At 41.8% G+C, this 19,679-nt stretch overlaps 1 protein-coding gene across 5 annotated transcripts in view; it reads left to right on the top strand.

Annotated features, from left to right (window-relative positions):
* The window catches only part of AMDHD1 (amidohydrolase domain containing 1), an 85,217-nt gene that overhangs the window by 7,577 nt on the left and 57,961 nt on the right, over positions 1–19,679 (top strand). For 3 of the 5 annotated variants that reach the window (XM_056574299.1, XM_056574295.1, XM_056574297.1), the window contains exons 3-7: positions 962–1,026; positions 8,144–8,421; positions 8,901–9,126; positions 13,513–13,637; positions 14,756–14,849. In XM_056574299.1, the coding sequence (XP_056430274.1) occupies positions 962–1,026; positions 8,144–8,421; positions 8,901–9,126; positions 13,513–13,637; positions 14,756–14,849 (788 nt within the window). Of the gene's footprint in view, positions 1–961; positions 1,027–8,143; positions 8,422–8,900; positions 9,127–13,512; positions 13,638–14,755; positions 14,850–17,758; positions 18,124–19,679 lie in introns of those variants that run through there. The other 2 variants (XM_056574298.1, XM_056574296.1) reach the window with 2 other exon arrangements.

Below are 19,679 nucleotides of genomic sequence, written 5' to 3'. Positions count from 1 at the left end.
AAAATCAAACAACATTTGCCACATGGTGCTTAGAATAGGGAGTCCAAAATAGATTGATAAATAATTCTTCTCTGCATTTTGCAAACAAGTGTTACACAGCTTCAAAATAACAGTGCTATAAATGATGCAAGAACAGTGTCATATCTAGTGTCATAAGTGCCAAGCAAGGCCATATACTGCTCAGCTGAGAGTACCATACTGTGCCCATATAGTGGTACCACAGAATGGCAACATAATATTGCCCAGTAATGGCATCATACAGAGCCTGAATAGGGACCTAGAGGCCCAGTGGGATAGGGTGTAGGGGATAGGGAGGGGCAGGTTCTGATGGTTGCAGCAAAGGTGCTGAAGAGACTGAGGCAACACAGCAGAAGACCCAACTGTGTAAAGTGTATTGCAGCCTCTCCAACTGTGTCCTGACTGATGGGGGGGGGGGGGGGTGAGTAAGGTCAGTCATGTTAGATTTCAAGTTCCCCATTTTATGGTCCTCGAAGACAGAATCAGCTACCAGAGATTACCCCTCCTTGCCCTTTAGACAACATATGGACGTTATGTGTATGGAGAAACTGGAAAAGTCTTTTGGCCAACAGCTATTGAAAGTGTATGGCCGCCTTTATTCTGACTGAGACTTTTCTGAAGCAGGATAACTTCTTCTCACGAACCAGAGGCTATCCGGCCTGATAACCGGTGTGTATTGAGGGCTGTTAGTTTCAATGACAATGCACGTGTAATATCAGGTCACGGCTGCCCTTAGTATGAATGTACTGTATGAATTAGCTGTTTGAGATCTCTAGATTTCTTTCTAAAACATAAGATCCCATCAGAAGAAAGGAGACCTGTCCTAGCAAAGCTGGGGTGGTTGACAACTTTCTGACAGTTGACTGTGTGATAGATTCATAAAAATATTTAATATCCTAGTGGAGACAATGTGCATTAAATTCTAGTTCTATTTGTTTTCCAGGCTTTGTAGATGCCCACACCCATCCTGTGTGGGCAGGTGACAGAGTGCATGAATTCACTATGAAAGTAAGTTGCTTGATATTGGCTGAGGCCATGTTTGCACTACAAAATCTCCACTTGTGGAATTCTGCAAGGGGAGACTCCATCTGGTGGCGGCCACCAAAATCTGCGGCTCTTCCTGGGAACGGAGCATGTCGACCCTGCATGAAGTGGTGGCCGACACCCCCCCTCCATATATCTCTATGGGCGAGCCAGAGATACCTGAATGCTGTATTTCTAGAGATGCATGGAGGGGGCGTGACGGCCGCTGCCTCCTCTGGGTGTCAACACGCCCTGGGGAAAGCTGCGGTGCTGTGCAGGAGATCGCAGGGGTCCCAGTGGTTGGACCCTCCCCCCCCGCAATTTAAAACATATCCTTTGGATAGGGGATACGTTTTTCTTTACAATAGTTTTGCCTTTAATATACTCTTGCATATTAATTCGCCATTATATATTTGGAATAAGATAATGCAGATAATGGTGTGGTTGTCCACAGCAGCCAGGGTACAACATACTTTACAACATGCTGTTGCTAGATCACAGTACTACAACTAATAGTTCACATAACATAGAAAATATTCTATGACCTTTTTACCCCGCTATACATATAAATATGTCTCAGATATAGAGGTATATAGATGGGGGGGCTGTCTGATTTATATGTAATCCAAAAGATCCTACAGATCTTTGTACATTCCCACCTGGCATATATGCAGCGTATTTCACGCTGCGCAAAATTTGCGGCCGCAGCGGGAAATACACTGCATATTCCTCGCTCACTAAACACACAGGGCTTTCCGGCAGCAGCCGTATGTGTACAAATGAGTTTTAGAGGCGGGGCCGTGTGCCAGCGTGACTGTGACACGCGACTCCACCTCCAAAACTCACTGCGCACACAGGGCTGCCACCTGTGTGTGTGTATAGTGAGCGAGGAATACGCAGCGTATTTCCTGCTGCTGCCGCAAATTTTGCGTAGCGTGAAATACACTGCGTATACACCAGGTGGGAACGCACTCTTAGAAGTACAGTTTGCTTACAGTTTCATAGTAAGGACATAGTAGGGACATTTATCACAGTTCGCTTTGGTAAACAAGATGTGTATGCATTTAAAAAAAAAAAAAAATTTTGGGCTTTAGTTTTGCTTATGTATAACATATTTCCCAATCGTCAAAAGGCGGCACAAATGGGTTAATGCATTCTTGCTAACCCGGAAGAAGAGCTGTAATTAGCAGTACAATTAGAGACAATTAATTAACCCCTCCTGCCCCCTGCATGGGGCCATAAGTACCTGAACACACCACAAACGCATGTATTTTTTTCTTCTCTCACGGAAGAAGTAAGAAGAGACGATTATCTCATACCTGGTGCTTCTGGGTCCCTGAGAAAGAAAGTTTGCCACCCGTATACCGGGTGCTACCTCCGGTCCCTCAGCTGTTGCCCGCCTCAGGATATAGGTGTCTGAGCTGCGACACATGGTTATCCGGGATTCCGGTTTCCCTGACTGTACGGAGTATTCCGGGAGGACTTCACAGACGCCGGAAAACACTTTCACAAGTGGCGGGGGCTCCAATATGGCGCACAATGTAATGCGCAGGCGCGCGCAGCAGTACATTACCTTACTCTGCAAGCAGGGACTCCAAGATGGCGCCGGATCATGGACGTCAATCGATCTGCGCAAACGTAACTCCCGGCGCAGACCGGAAGTAGGTTCCCGGAGACATATAAATTTCGGCGGGGGATCTGCAGGGCTGCGCTCAGCCTAGGCAGCAGATCCCTCAGCCGCAGCAAGGTTTGTGTGTCCAAGGATCACCTTAAGCCTTGCATATAACATTATTTGTTCTTGACCTATGTATTAATTATGTGTCTTTCAGATGTCGCAGCATACTGGCAAAGCCAAAAGAAAATCTTGACACAATGTTTACTCACCGTGTGAGCAGCCCCTCCCGGAGCACTGGGAACAGATCACCTGTGAGTCCTGCTTGAATACATCTGGAATTCAACCCAGTGATTTCTTAGGATGGCTGAAAGGGGAAATGTGCAACACCTTCAAAGAGATTAAAGACTCTCTTTTACCTAAAAAGAGAAAAATATCTGGCAAATGCACTTCTCCTGTATCTTCTGGATCTTCTTCTGAAGTCTCTTCATCCAGAGAATCTGATTCAGAGGAAGTTTTTGAGGATCTGGATGATGATCTCTACCTGCTTCCAAAAGAAAAATTTCCTAAACTCCTAACCACAGTAAAGGAAACGTTGGAAACGGATAAAGATGTTTCGCAAAAAGCAAAGAAAGATCAACTTTACTATTTTCCTAAGTTATCAGGGAAATTCCTACCATCCCATCCAGTCCTCTCTGAATGGTTTGGAAAAGACTGGTCTAATCGGGAGAAAAAATCGGATCCTGAGGCAAGGTTCAAGACTACCTACAGAGTGGATCTGAAAATGTGTGCTGAATGGCAGGAACCCCCGAAGCTGGATCTTCAGGCAGCCAGACTGGCAAAAAAGACCTTATTTTCGTCAGATGAGTCCTCCAAACTACCAGATCCTCTGGAGAGAAAAGCAGAAGGTCTAGCGAAAAAGACGTATTTGGCAGCAGCTCCATCTTCAAGGATTGCTTCTGCATCGGTTCCTGTGGCCAGATCACTCAGGATTTGGCTTATTCAACTGTCCCAGGACATTGACAGCTTCTGAAAGGGGTCCAGACTATGAAGTCGGCTGCTGAGTTTCTCTGTGATGCTCCCCTTGACATCCTGAAATTTTCATCCAGGTCCCTCGCATTATCTAATTCCATCAGGAGAGCACTCTGGATGAAGCATTGGAAGGGGGACATGTCGTCCAAATTCGGATTTGTCGGGTTGCCATTCAAGCCTTCTTCTATGTTTTGGGCCACAACTGAAGGAGATCCTAAAATCCTTTAACGAAGAGAAGGATACGTCCTATCAGTTAGAGAGGAAGAAGCCCTCTAGACCCTTTTTACGGGAGGTCAAGGAATTCTCTTAAAAAGAGCTACTCCTTTCGTTCCAATAGAAGACCCTATTACAAAGGGAAATCGGATTCAGCCATTTCCAAAAAACAAGGACTTATGACGCCGACAGAGAATTGCCACCAGTAGAGGGCAGATTAAGTCTATTTGCAAAAACCTGGCAAAATACATCATCCGATGCTTGGGTGACGGATATCATCACAAGAAGATATGCGCTAGAGGTAAGATATTTTCCCTTAGAAAGATTCCTGCTCAACTGGTCCACCAATCCTGTGGTCATGGATCTAGTGGCTCAATTTCTACAGAAGCAAGCCCTGGAAAAAGTTCAGCTGGAGGAAAGGTTCAAAGGCCTGTATTCTCCCATCTTTCTGGTACCCAAGACCTCAGGGGGTTGGAGATTAGTAATAGATCTGTCCTTCCTAAACCGGTTCTTCATAAAGAGATCATTTCGGATGGAGTCTATTCGATCTGCAGTTCTAGGTATGGAAGCAGGGGACTTCCTAGCATCAGTGGACCTTCAGGATGCATACCTTCACATCCCAATACTCCCAGCACACAGAAAATTTCTCAGGGTTGCAGTTTGTCACCACCACAAGATTCATCATTATCAGTTCACCTGCCTACCCTTTGGCATAACCTCGCCCCACGGGTATTCACCAAAGTGGTAGTAGTTCTAACGGCAGCCCTTCGGCTTCAGGGCATCTCCATTACTCCATACCTCGACGACTGGCTGATCAGAGCCCAGTCACAAGAATTACTACTTCAACATCTCAATATCACGATCCAGTTTGTCCAAGACCACGGATTTCTTCTAAATCTCAAAAAGTCCTGTCTCAAGCCATCCACGGTGTTAACGTATCTGGGGTTCTCCATAGACTCAGTTCAAATGAGGCTATTTCTCTCTCCTCATAGAGCTCTCAACCTGAAAGCCTCGGTCCAGTCCTTGATCCAGTCCCACCATTGCACAATAAGACATGCAATGAGAACACTAGGTATGCTAACATCTTCTGTGGAAGCAGTATGTTGGGCTCGAGCCCATTTCAGGGAATTACAGCATCACATCCTGAAGAAATGGTACAAGTCACCAAAGTCCCTGGATACAGTCATCGGCATCCCGGCCTGCCTCAAGAAGAATTTAAGATGGTGGCTACATCCAAAAACTCTCCTCCGAGGCAAGACTCTTCGGAGTCAGACTCCTATAATCATCACTACGGATGCCTCCGGCTCAGGTTGGGGTGCGCATGTACAGAACAACTGGGTACAGAGGCTGTGGTCACCAGCGGAGTTGAAGATATCCTCCAATCTGAAAGAATTAACAGCGATAAGGAAAGCTCTTTACCACTTCAAGCTCACCATTCAACATCAGCATGTCCAAATTCAGTCGGACAATCTGCCCTCAGTGTTTTATATAAACAAGCCAGGGGGAACCAGAAGTAGTCTAATGGAGTAGGAGTGCGCTCGGATCATGGCTTGGGCAGAGCTCCATCTTCAATCAATTTCGGCAGTCGATATCAGAGGGTCAGACAACGTGAAAGCAGACTGGCTAAGCAGGAATTCCATCAATCCTGGAGAATGGGACCTGAACCAGGAAGTTTTCAACTATCTGACAAGCATATGGGGGAAGCCAGATCTGGATGCCATGGCGAATCATCGGAACAGGAAGCTTCGTCAGTTTTGCGCTCTGTCCAAAACAGGGAGTCCATTAGCGGTGGACGGGCTGTCAATCAGCTGGAGGGACCGATTCGTGTATGCCTTTCCTCCGACTCCATTAATTCCGAGAGTGCTTCAGAAGATCCGGGACGAGGAGGTCCGAGCCATCATGATTCTACCGTTTTGGCCCAGAAGGGCATGGTTTCCTCTCGCATTAAGATTATCGAGAGGAAACTTTCGGAAACTCCAGATGAAGGAAGATCTTCTTCAAGCAGGAATAGGGCATCCAGATCTTCCCAGACTCCAATTGACGGCATGGAACATGAGCGGAGAATACTGACAGAGCAAGGCCTCTCACAAGAGGTAATATCCACCCTCATGGCCTCTAGGAAACCATCTACGCTCAGTCTACAACAGAGTTTGGTTATTGCATTCTGCCTGGTGTACAGAGAATCATACTGCCATGGAAGAGGTGTCGTCAGTTCTACAATTTCTTCAGGAGGGTCTTCAGAAGGGACTTAAGCCTAATACCCTCAAGGTACAGTTGACTGCCATTAATTCTAAACTAAATGGCATTTTTTCCAAGACTCCTCTAATTTCCAGATTTTTTTAGGGCTGTGAATAAGCTCCGACCTTCTTTTCACGATCCGATGCCTTCATGGGATCTACCCTTAGTGTTGAAGAACTTGTGCTCTTTCCCTTTTGAGCCGTTAGAAGATGCATCTTGGAAATGGCTATCTTTGAAGTGTCTTTTTTTTTAGTGGCTATTGAAAGAAGACTAAGCGAACTAATCTTCAAAGGATCTGCATCTCAGGATTCTACCTGATGCTGTAGTACTTAGAACCATGCCTGGTTTCTTACCAAAAGTATCTTCCATCTCCAACATCAATCAGTAAATTGTCTTACCAGTCCTAAAGCAGACTCAGGATGACAACCTCCATCTCTATTTATCTGGAAAGGAATTCCAATTTCAGACAGTCGGAAGCACTGTTTTTAGTTTCAAGGTCCCAACAGGGGGGAAAAAAGCCAGTAAAGCCTCTTTGGCAAGGTGGATCAGGGACACTATTAAACAGAGTTATTGTTTAGAAGGGAAAGAATCTCCTCTCTTCTTAAGGGCACACTCGACAAGATCTACTGCCACATCCTGGGCTGAGAGATTCCATGTCCCCATGGATCAGATCTGTAGAGCAGCAACCTGGGCTTCTCCAAATACATTTATTAAGCATTACCGGTTGGATGTGTCTTTGTCTGAGGGATCAGCCTTTGGCTTGAGCGTTCTGCAAGGTGTTATGAATCTGTAATGATCCCACCCTTTTATTATTTTTATTGCTATGCAAATCCCATTTGTGCCACCTTTTGACGATCGGGAAGTAGAAAATGTATTTCTTTTCTTTTCCCGGAGTCCAAAGGCGGCACAAGTATACCCCCCCCCCCCCCATTAAATTTATTTCTGAATACTATACATGTGTTTGTGGTGTGTTCAGGTACTTATGGCCCCATGCAGGGGGCGGGAGGGGTTAATTTAATTAATTGTCTCTAATTGTACTGCTAATTACAGCTCTTCTTCCGGGTTAGCAAGAATGCATTAACCCATTCGTGCCACCTTTGGACTCCGGTAAAAGAAAATTTCAGGTAAGAAATACATTTTCTACTTATCAAACTATCCCAGGGGCTTGATAAATTTGGCGCAGATAATCAAAAATCAATAAATTATGTAGGTGGAAACTTTAAAGCGTTATGATTTTTAGTATGTGTGGGGGGGGGGAATTGAAAGTGCAAAAATAAAAAAAACAATGGTCCTTAAGGGGTTAACAGATTATGAAAAAACTACAACTCACATTATGCCCAGACAGCAAACTTTGGTAAGATCAGGAAGGCCCCTTTAAAAAAAAAAAAAAAAAAAAAAAAAAATGTGCAGGAAGGTAAAGAAAATGTGACCCTACAAGACTGTGGTCCTCCAAACTCGCCCAGCTAATACAGGCAAATGTCTGGTAGTGAGAAATTTCTTTTACAGCTTGTGTAAGCTGTTTTTCCTGATCCAGGTTTGACTTTGCTTATATTTATGAGTTTTAGTTTTTTTTAAGCGTGAAGAGACTTTTGAGCGAAAGTCGCACATGATAAATACAGGATTACTGCATGTTCCAGAATGAAAATAGCATACCAATGTAAGATTTGTAGATTTTGCTTTTCTTGCTTGTCTGTTACAAAGTCTCCTGTAAATGCAAAATGTCTCACGTGCGACATTTTGTGAGACAAATATAAGCAAAAAAAAAAAAGTATAAATCCTTTGATAAATGTCCCCCATAGTGAATCTATGTGACTGTACAGGCTCTTATCATCTGCACACCATCTAAATCTAAGATTTTTTTTTAAATGTTTTTACATATTAAGTAAATATATATATATATATATATATATATATATATATATATATATATATATATATATATATATATATATATATAAAAAAAAAAAAAAAAAAAAAAAAGTCTCCCATTTTCTGTATGGATTTTAGCTTGCAGGTGCTTCTTACATGGACGTTCATCAGGCTGGAGGAGGAATAAACTTTACAGTGGAACATACAGAAGCAGCTTCAGAAGAAGAACTGTTCCATAGCTTTAAACAACGCCTAGAACGCATGCTCAGGGCTGGAACTACTTTAGTTGAGTGCAAGAGTGGATATGGATTGAAACTAGATACAGAACTAAAGATGCTGAGAGTGATTGAACGAGCTCAAAGGGAAATGGATATTGGCATCTCCTCCACATATTGTGGCGCTCATTCTGTGCCAAAGTAAGTATTAGGAGAAAATCGAAATAACGCCAAGTTTCCTCTTGGTTTTTGTTTTTCTGGCAGTTTTTGGAATCCTGCCACTGCAGTTTTTGAGCCAAAGTCAGAAGTGGATCCATAAGGGAGGAGAAGTGTAAGTCCTTCCTTAATATGTCCTATTCCTTTTGAATACATTTCTGGCTTTGGCTCAAAAACTGCCAGAATAAAAACCAAATGGAAACGTAGCCTAATATGGTAAAGTTTTTAAGGTTTTTTCAAAAGTGTATTTCTTCTGTCCTATACACATTTTCAAGAAACTCTCTAGTATGAGATTTCTTTAACAAAGTTCAAAATATTCCCTTCATTCCATACCTATTCAGGTAACTATATTGGGTCTCTGTAACGAGAGGACGAGTCAAAATGCATGTATTTTAGTTATGAAGGACCAAAATGTTATTCAAAAATCGTTACTAATTTCCATGTGGTCTTTGTTTACTCGTAAGAGGTAAAACTGCAAAAGAAGCCACAGATGACATCATAGAACATCATCTTCCTGCCTTGAAGCAAATGGCTTTAAATGGAGAAATTCATGTAGACAATATTGACGTCTTCTGTGAAAAAGGAGTCTTTGACTTGGAGTCCACAAGACGGATTCTAGTTGCTGGAAAAGCAATTGGTTTACATCTGAACTTTCATGGAGATGAACTAAACCCCATGAATGCAGCAGAGGTATATATACTGTATATGACTTAAAGGGAATATTTATTTGCACTATTAAAAGTAGCAAAGACAGGAGGAGAACTATAGATACACCATTTGTATTGCTTCCCGCTGTGGGATTCAGGAATGTCTGTACTACCCCTTTGTTTGAGAATTGCACATGGCCATTTTATAAGCTGCTTTCTTCTGCACTTTCAAAGTAAGTAAGCAAGCAGCTTAATGCCACATTCAAAGCCACAAGGCATTTGGGATATCGGGACATGTTGGGCAACAAGGACTATGCCTTAAAGGGGTATTCCGGTGGAAAACTTTTTTTATTTTTTTTATTTTTTTTATTTTTTTTTAAATCAACTGGTGCCAGAAAGTTAAACAGATTTGTAAATTAGAAAGAACTCCGTCCGGCACCAAGGTATGAGGTAAAAAAGGCTTGTCTTTATTTATTCCACTGCAGGATACATACAGATAAAGATGTCAAGATTTGTAAATTACTTCTATTAAAAAAATCTTAATCCTTTTAGTGCGTTTTAGCAGCTGTATGCTACAGAGGAAATTCTTTACTTTTTTAATTAATTTTTTGTGTTGTCCACAGTACTCTCTGCTGACACCTCTGTCCGTGTCAGGAACTGTCCAGAGCAGCATAGGTTTGCGATGGGGATTTTCTCCTGCTCTGGGCAGTTACTGATACGGGCATCAGGTGTCAGCAGAGAGCACTGTGGACAACACAAAAAAGACTATAGATTTTCCTCTGTAGCAAACAGCTGCCAAAAAGTACTGAAAGGATTAAGATGTTTTATTAGAAGGAATTTACAAATCTGTGTAACTTTCTGGCACCAGTTCATTAAAAAAAAAAAATAATAATAATAATTCCACCGGAGTACCCCTTTAACTCTATTATGGGTGGGAAACATTATACAAACCTAACCCAATACAGTGCACAATACTCTTCTTGACTTCATGAATATTCCTCATGTTTTTATAAATGGCAATTGAAGAGAAGATGTACACATTCTTGTATTATTCGGATGGTTTGTTGAGATTTTTATCTCAACAGGAATCGTAGCCCAAATTATCTCATACGTGATCACTTTGATCTAAAACATTCCTAAATCTTGTTTACTATGTATTTAACAAATCTCATGCATTGTCTTGATTTTTATTTATTTTTTGTTGGCGTTGATCTTTCTTATCAGTTCAGTGAAGAACTATTCCACAATTATTGTTGCGTACTTGTTTGCTTAGAGGTGGAAAACAGGGATAGTTATAGATCAAGGTAAGTTCAGCCATAGAGGTAGATTTTCTTTAAGCTTATCTCTCTGTAAATGTTTATTCCCTATAGTGTCTAGAATTTCCCTAATAAAACTATATTAGCTCCTCTAAGTAGCATTTGACAATCCATTTTTGTCAGTAAGGACCATAGGTTGTCCCACCACTGGGACCCCTTGCAATCCGCTGTAACCTGTGGGAAATACAACCACATGCTGCCCAACCACATCATAAATTAAATATTAAAAAAAGTAATTGGCCTAACTGTGTACTGCACAGACTTGCCAAGTCGAAAAGTACAAGAGATGCTTTATTCAGGCTAGGTTCACACTGCCATTGTGCTTTGACCTGTTCAGGGTCCATTTGGTTCAACTCCAAGTTCTTCGGGCGACCTGTCCAACCGAGCTCCCTTTTAGTGGAGCACAACAGCAGTGTGAACGAGCCCTTTATTCTTTTCCATTTTTTCAAATATATGATCAGACCCCTATCCTTCGTTAATATTGTATTTCAAACCTTCTTTCTCCACATATCATGGTAAAATGCATCCTCTATGCATCCGTGAACTACACGGAAAAGCAAGCCATAGTTTATTTGAATTTGAGTTCAGCTGCAAGCAATTAAATTATTAATGATCATACAATTTTGTAAGGAAATTACAGTATACAGTGTGGCCTTTGATAATAAAACTGCAGCTCTGCACGGACTTCCATGTCATGATGACATCCTCATCACGAGAACCCTGCCTAATGGGTTTCATGAATTGTCAAGGGTAGGGAAATGTGGTACATTGTACGCATTGCTAATGAGTGCAAGGATTAGGACAACAAAAGGACAACATGGAGGTGATGACATCATAAAGGTTTGTTATTGATATTGCATGACATGTTCTTGTATCAGACAATTGTATTAAAATAAGATAATAATCCCACTATATATATATATATATATATATATATATATATATATATATATATATATATATATATCTCTTAATATAGTGTTATCACACATTGTACTTTTTGGCTTCAGTGCGTTTGCTTGAAATACTCCTGACACAAAGTTGTACTGTATAGTACTTTCATTTTTTGGGTGGTGGTGTTTCAGTAGCTCACCTCCTCAGCTTATCCCTCTCTGGAGACAGCCCATCATCTTCAGTTGTCCCAGAAGGTGTGGCTGGATCTTGTCTCTGAACTCAAGCCCCACCCCCCTTGATATCATTATCTCTGACCAGCCCCATCACCATATCCCTGTCATATACACACATATCCCTTTATTGGGACATTTAGGGAGAATGAGGTGCATTTACAACATAGTGCCTTCAGCTGAGCAAACAGGCAATGAATGCAGCAGGTGCTGCAATCTCACTGATGTGCCATGGTCTGCTGTAAAATTAAATGTTGTGGAACAGCTCTTTGCAGGAAATTAACAGGAGTGATGTGAGAGGGAAGTAGGCAGGGTGGGAGGACTGTGAAGAAGAACTGAGGGAAAGCAGTGTATTATGGGAATTGCAGTACTGAGCAACTGCTCAATCAGTAACCTAGTTCATAAGGTTGAAAAAAACCACTAAGTTCAACCTATAGCCCTAATGAGTCCCTACTGAGTGGATCCAGAGGAAGGCAAAAAAAAAATAAAAAAAACCCCTCATATTAGAGGTAAAAATTCCTTCCCGACTCCAAATATGGCATCAGAATAAATCCCCGGATCAACATGCTGTCCCTATAAATCTAGTATACATAACCAGCGATGTTATTACTCTCCAAAAATGCATCCAGACCCCTTTTAAATTCTTTTACAGAGTTCACCATGACCTCCTCCTCAGGGAGAGAATTCCACAGTCTCACTGCTCTTACAGTAAAGAACCCCCGTCTGTGCTGGTGTAGAAACCTTCTTTCCTCTAAACATAGAGGATGCCCCCTTGTTATAGATACAGTCCTGGGTATAAATAGATCATGGGAGAGATCTCTGTACTGTCCCCTGATATATTTATACTTAGTTATTAGGTCTCCCCTAAGCCTTCTTTTTTCTAAACTAAATAACCCTAATTCTGATAATCTTTCTGGGTACTGTAGTCCTCCCATTCCCCGTATTACTCTGGTTGCCCTTCTTTGAACCCTCTCCAGCTCCCCTAGATCTTTCTTGTACACTGGTGCCCAGTACTGTACACAGTATTCTATGTGTGGTTGTACAGGACACACAGGAATAAGACCCCATGAAACAAATGGATCTTTAGTGGTTTCAGAACTCGGCAGACGGGTAAGCAATGTTATTTGCTTATGTTCCAGCCCCCGCTAAACACACTACTCTGAGATGACCTTGTCTTACCAGTGACCGCCTGCCAATCATTGACTGAGGCAAGACACTGCTGTAGCCACCTAGGATGTAGCATTATTCAGCGAGGGACCAGAGAATGTTTCGGGGGGGTGTGGGGAGCCTTTTTATCATTGTGATCCCAGAGCAAAATAAAAATGATCATCCGGAATACCACTTTAAGTGCTTTAATTAAAAAAAAATGGTGATGTCACAAGTGGGAGCATTGTGCAGGGATATCACCCATGGGGTTCCAGCTTTACCTAGTGAACACCAGGATTTGTAGCAGGCCGGATGTCCTACAGAAGGCGCGTGTTATTAGCATCATGTCAGCATGGAGAATGCCATGTCAAGTGAGTTGTCTGCTTCTAACTACATTAAATATGTATATGTCTGAGGCGCTACTCGGGCAAACAGCTAATCGACAAAGGTGCTGGGAGTCAGCACTCTAACAATTTGATGTTGATGGCTCATCCTTAGCATTGGCCATTAATATGTTGTGATCAGAAAACCCTTTAAGGGCCCATTTACATAGTGAAATTTCCAAACCGAATCCGGCAGAAAAATTTTGCTTTGAAATTCTGGTGCAGCAGCCACCCATTGTTTTCAGTGGGATTCTGCTGAACCGTGCATACAGCAGAATGTCCACTGCGGAAATGTTTATTAAATCAGCAGTGTTTGCTTGGAAATGCATGGCCATCTCCGTGGCATTTCTGAGTGGTCCTATTGACGATTTTTTATAGAATATTTATATATCAATATTTATTAGTAGTAATTACATTTTGATGTGGGAAACTGTGTTTCTATTTCATGTCTATTTTCCAGTTGGGCGCAGAGCTGGGAGCACTTGCTGTGAGCCACTTAGAAGAAATTAATGATAAAGGGATTTCTGCACTGGCTGCTGCAAAGTGTTCGGCCATCCTCTTACCTACAACTGCTTACATCCTAAGGTAATGAACATGGAACGTGTTGTCCTGCATGGTTTTTAGTCATTATCAGCTGCGTCTTTGGAATATACTGTGTTAATTTTAATTTCTTTGTAAATCAGACACCCATCATCTGTTCTTTTACCAAAGGCCACATGCTCTAAAATGATTTTTCAAACTATTTGATAAAATTCAGATGGCTCTTATTGGACTCAATGTTACTATTCTCTGGGCATATACATATTTTTAATATATATATATATATATATATATATATATATATATATATATATATACAGTAATCCCTCAACTTACAATGGCCTCAACATACAATAGTTTCAACATACAATGGTCTTTTCTGGACCATTTTAACTTGAAACCAGACTCAACATACAATGCTATGGAATCTGCGAAACATGTCAATGGCTGGAAGAACCGACCAATCAGAATGGATATTTCACTGGTAAAACCGTGTATTCCTAAAGTGCATGCAGTGACTAGTGTCTGGTAGCGCCCCCTATAATACAGGGAGGTATTACATGTTCTGTACTCTTTACCTGTGCCAGGGTTAGCTGCTCTTTTGGACACCAGGTGAGGGTGGCACCGATTCCTTTTTTTTTTAGGACATTGTGTGTTCTGTACAGGACCCTGAAGAAGCTTCTGTCCTCTACATAGACCAGTGTTTCCCAAAGAGGGTGCCTCCAGCTGTTGCAAAACTACAATTCCCAGCATGCCCGGACAGCCTTCAGCTGTCCGGGCATGCTGGGGGTTGTAGTTTTGCAACAGCTTGAGGCACCCTGGTTGTGAAACACTGAAATAGACAGTGATTACAGCTCCCAGCAGATCTTTCTTACTTTTATATATAAGGATTTACTTTATCTGTATTAGTTATCTACTTTATTTATCTTTTATCCTCACTTTTTCCTATTTTTGGATGACATTTTGGTGGCTTCAGAACCAATTACCAGGTTTCCATAGAGTTCTGGTCTCAACATACAATGGTCGTCCTGGAACCAATTAATTTTGTAACTTGAGGGACCACTGTGTGTGTGTAGTATATATATTTATTATTATTATTTATTTATATATATATAATATTATAGAATCTTGAAATGTCAATATTTCTTTCTCTACTCTTAAAGACTTAAGCAACCCAGAGCAAGGGACTTGCTCAATGCTGGAGTGATCGTGTCCCTAGGCAGTGACTTCAATCCCAATGCATACTGCTTCTCTATGGTAAGTCTCAAGGATCCTGTGAATGTGAAGCTTGTTATCATAAAAGTGCATAGTTGTGAGACATTGTAGCTTTAATAAAATGTAGGACCAGTATGAGGTGACACAAAACAAACCCACGGCAGCAACCGGGGTAAAAACCCCTAATAAAATTCCCCAACCCTAAAATTACAGTACTGCAAAATTGCCTGTCACCCTCCTGAGGACGTTGCGGTTAGCAACAAAACATGTTGAGGGGGTAAGTGCTTATTGCTTTTAAATATTGACAACTGGCTAAAACTGGTAACTAGATAACTTGCTGTATAATTTCAGAGTGAATTTTTTGATAAGCCAGTATTTGTTTTTAGATGTGCAAATCCCATGGTTCTTTTACTTTATATACCGTATCTAATAAAGATTGTAATTTTAGAGGTGGGGAATTATATTAGTTGGTTTGTTATTAGAGGACCTCTAGCCCACTCTCGGGGGGTCTTTTGTGCTATGCAGTATGAGGTGAGCCACATTGCCCCACTGTTGATATTATAGCTAAAACTGTTAGAAGAAAAATGTGCCCTGTAGGTTGCCCTGCAATTACTATCGGAGGCATTCATCATTGTTGCATTGGTAAGCGAGTTCTGAAGGCATTTTATTTACTTATTTGCTTATGTGCTCCATATTTATTATACTATCACAGGGGTTGATAAATATGGAGCATATAAGCAAAACCAAAAAGTTACAGCTGGAACTTTTGTGAGACACTTTTTTTGTGACTTTTTAAATTTGCTCACGTAGGGGAGTTTTCTACACCAGGTCAGACCTGGAGCAGATTTGCGAATTTTTGTAAGGGGATTGCAACTTTTTTTTTTTTTTTGCCTATGTGCGACTTTCGCACATCATAAATTCGTGACTACTGCAAAGTGAAAACTGAAATTTGTTCAGGTAAAGCTGAAGGTAGCACAAAAAAGTGCTTAGATGCACGTGCGACTTTTTGTGTGCCGGGAGTAAGCAAAAAAAAAGGCTCTAAATAGCTTGATAAATATCCCCCCCCCCCCCCATATTTTTCAGACTATTAAACTCACCTAGGTTTAGACAACAGAAAATCCCACACACAGTATTTCTTAGCAGATAAGTCTTTCCAGGTGGTCTAGAAGCATAGTGGATAGGATGGTTTGCCTACATTATGTTCAGTTAGGGACAGTATTAGCTATGGAGCATTGCAGTGTATATCTCTAGCATATGTTTTGTTAAAAAAGTACAGTGGTCCCTCAACATATGATGGTAATCTGTTCCAAATGAACCATCATTTGTTGAAACCATCGTATGTTGAGGGATCTGTGCAATGTAAAGTATATGAGGTAATACTCACGTGTCCCCGCCGCTCCGGACCGCCACCGCTGCCCTGGATGTCGCCCTCCATCGCTGTCGCCGTGTCCCCGTCGCTCCGGAACGTCTCTGCTGCCCGGGATCCTCGCTCTCCGTCGCCGCCATCACGCCGCGACGACGTGATGATGTTGAAGGAGAGCGCTGGCGTAGCAGGGGACCCCTAAGAGGATGCGCCGGAGCCCCGAGGACATGTAAGTGATCGTCGGGGCACACTTCGCACCATAAATGGCTATCCGGCAGCAGCAGAAGCAGTCTGCGCTGACGGATAGCCGTTTATGCGATGGCCCTGACATACAAAAGCATCGTATGTTGATGCTGCCTTCAACATGCAATGGCCTCTGAAAGGCCATCGTATCTTGAAATGATCGTATGTCGAGGCCATCGTAGGTCTGGGGGGTCACTGTACTATTAATATATGAGCAATATATGTTGCACAGTCTACTGCCTGTAGTGAGCCATTAGTCATTTGAGTCTTATAAATGCCATGAAATACACGGTTAATAACTAAATATGCCTGTCCTAGGTCTCTCATGAATAGTTCTGCATACTGTATTTACTTTCAAGGCTCCATTCATGTGCCCTGTCAGGAAGCTGAACACAATCACAACCTGTGCAAAGGAAAAGTTGCCCATAGCAACCAATCAGATCGCTTCTTTCATTTTGCAGAGGCCTTGTTAAAAATGAAAGAAGCGATCTGATTGGTTGCTATGGGCAACTGGGCAACTTTTAGTCTGGACAGGTTTTGATAAATTTCTTTCAGCTTCATTCCTGCCATACTCCTTATTGCTGGCCAGCAAGATAACTGTGCAGATATAAAACAGCTTTTCTCAATGCCCTGAGCACAAACAGATCACTACTAGGTAGGGAAACAGAGTGAGAGGAATAATCATATTAATAATCTCATTCAAAGGAGTCCTAGGAATCTAACACATATATCCTATTCTCTGGATAGATAAGTGTTGTTGGTACTGCATGTAGACAAGGTAGAGTTAAAGGGGTATTCCAGACTAAAACTTTTTCTTATATATCAACTGGCTCCGGAAAGTGAAACAGATTTGTAAATTACTTCTATTAAAAAATCTTAATCCTTCCAATAGTTATTAGCTTCTGAAGTTTTCTGTCTGACTGCTCAATGATGATGTCACGTCCCGGGAGCTGTGCATGATGGGAGAATATGCCTTGCATGATGGGAGAATATCCCCATAGGAGCTGGACAGCTCCCGGGACGTGAGTCATCAGAAAGCAGTTAGACAGAAAACAGCAACTCAACTTCAGAAGCTAATAACTATTGAAAGGATTAAGATTTTTTAATAGAAGTAATTTACAAATCTGTTTAACTTTCCGGAGCCAGTTGATATATATATATAAAAAAAGTTTTTGCCTGGAATACCCCTTTAACTCCTGTGTTTGGCCCTTAGTATCTTCTAGATCAGTGGTCTTCAACCTGCGGACCTCCAGATGTTGCAAAACTACAACTCCCAGCATGCCCGGACAGCCAACGGCAGGTTGAAGACCACTGTTCTAGATTTTTACCCCTTTTACCCTTCCAGTATGTGAAAACTCGACTAGAGGATACCAGGTGACTGCCCCAAAAGTGATCCCGGTAAAGTTAACAGCTGGCAAGACAGCCAAATGCCAGGCATCAGGATACAGGCAGATGTGAAGCTGATGCAACAGGTCAGAGGCCAGGTGGCAATAGCAGGAGAGACGGCACAGTCCAGTGTAGGTTGAAGTATAAGTAGCAGCTTTTATAGGGGTGCTGGTCAGCGTCATTGGATTCAGCCTGCCCAGAGATGGTTAAGCAGCTTTAAGGTGTAGATGTAGCAAAGCTGAAGATGTTTCAGTTGCAACAGGATGAATCACTGACTAAATACAAGCCCTGGCTCAGTTTTAGCAATCCAGGTCATGCACAGGAGAGTTAGCAAGGTACACAAGTGTCAGGCAGAGGCAGTGTCAGGTAAATAGGCACAGGTCAGATATAGGATTGCAGATCAGGAAGAAACCACACGTTAGCTCAGGTAGAGGTGACTGGGCAGAGCAGCCTTAAATATTCTATGCCAGGCAGTGATAGGTGGAGGACACATTAGAGGAGCGCTCACTAGGCCTTAAAGGCAACAGATTGCATTATGCTGTGATTTTAGTCTATCACCAAATTCGCATTGCTCCTATTTGTCTAGTTTTCCCTATACTCTTTAGACTAAAGTCTAAGGTGGCAGGTTTGGCTGACTGTCTCAAAGTGGTAATCCAGTAGTAGAAAATTAGCTAATTTTGTACAAAAACAGTACCATACCTGTCTGCAGGTTGTGTGTGGTATTACATGTTGTTTCCATTCACTTCAATATTTCTATTCACTGTAGTATTTCCATTCACTTCAAAGGAACTGAGCTGCAAAACCACACCCAACCTGCAGACAAATGTGGTGGATTTGTTTTTAAAGGGATAAACTTTTTTTTTTTTTAAATCAACTGGTGCCAGAAAGTTAAACAGATTTGTAAATTAAAGGGATATGGATACCGCTCTCACCAGCTCCGGACACCTTTTGCACCTGTGCTGCGGACTGCCGGCACCGCCTCCGGCAACTCCTTATGCTAGAAAGAACTCCGTCCGGCACCAAGGTATGAGGTAAAAAAGGCTTGTCTTTATTTATTCCACTGCAGGATACATACAGATAAAGATGTTCAACGCGTTTCGCCCTTTGCAGGGCTTAATCGTAGACTAATACATCTCATAACAAACACGATTAAAATACTGAGCGGTCCGGTCACATGACCTACCGCATCATCACATTAAAATTGCATGGAAGAACTGGATACCTGGAGTTTGGCACTATCTCAGAAATACCTTATAGCCTTAAATTAGATCTCAGTATTAGTTATTTTTGGCGTTTCTATCACTCCTATAAGTGATATAGTTATATACATGGCTTTTCTGTTTCATACTAATTGTATTTAATATTTGGGATTATCAAATTAGTTAGGCTTACAGCTATATCGGTATAAATTTAGGATAAAATTCGCACACAGGAATAACGGCCAAATAGGATGGTGTGAATTGGCTCGTAGACAGCCACCTCAGGTTTTTCTAAATAGGGTGTGATCCATGTGTTATCCAGGTATCCAGTTCTTCCATGCAATTTTAATGTGATGATGCGGTAGGTCATGTGACCGGACCGCTCAGTATTTTAATCGTGTTTGTTATGAGATGTATTAGTCTATGATTAAGCCCTGCAAAGGGCGAAACGCGTCAGGCATCTTTATCTGTATGTATCCTGCAGTGGAATAAATAAAGACAAGACTTTTTTACCTCATACCTTGGTGCCGGACGGAGTTCTTTCTAGATTTGTAAATTACTTCTATTAAAAAATCTTAATCCTTCCTGTACTTATTAGCTGCTGAATACTACAGTGGAAATTATTTTCTGTTTGGAACACAGAGCTGTCTGCTGACAGCATCAGCACAGTGCTCTCTGCTG

This window comes from Hyla sarda, chromosome 4 (genome assembly GCF_029499605.1).
Source record: "Hyla sarda isolate aHylSar1 chromosome 4, aHylSar1.hap1, whole genome shotgun sequence".
Lineage (NCBI taxonomy): Eukaryota > Metazoa > Chordata > Amphibia > Anura > Hylidae > Hyla > Hyla sarda.
The sequence above is the reverse complement of the archived record's forward strand: the minus strand, read 5'-3'. Positions and strand labels throughout refer to the sequence as shown.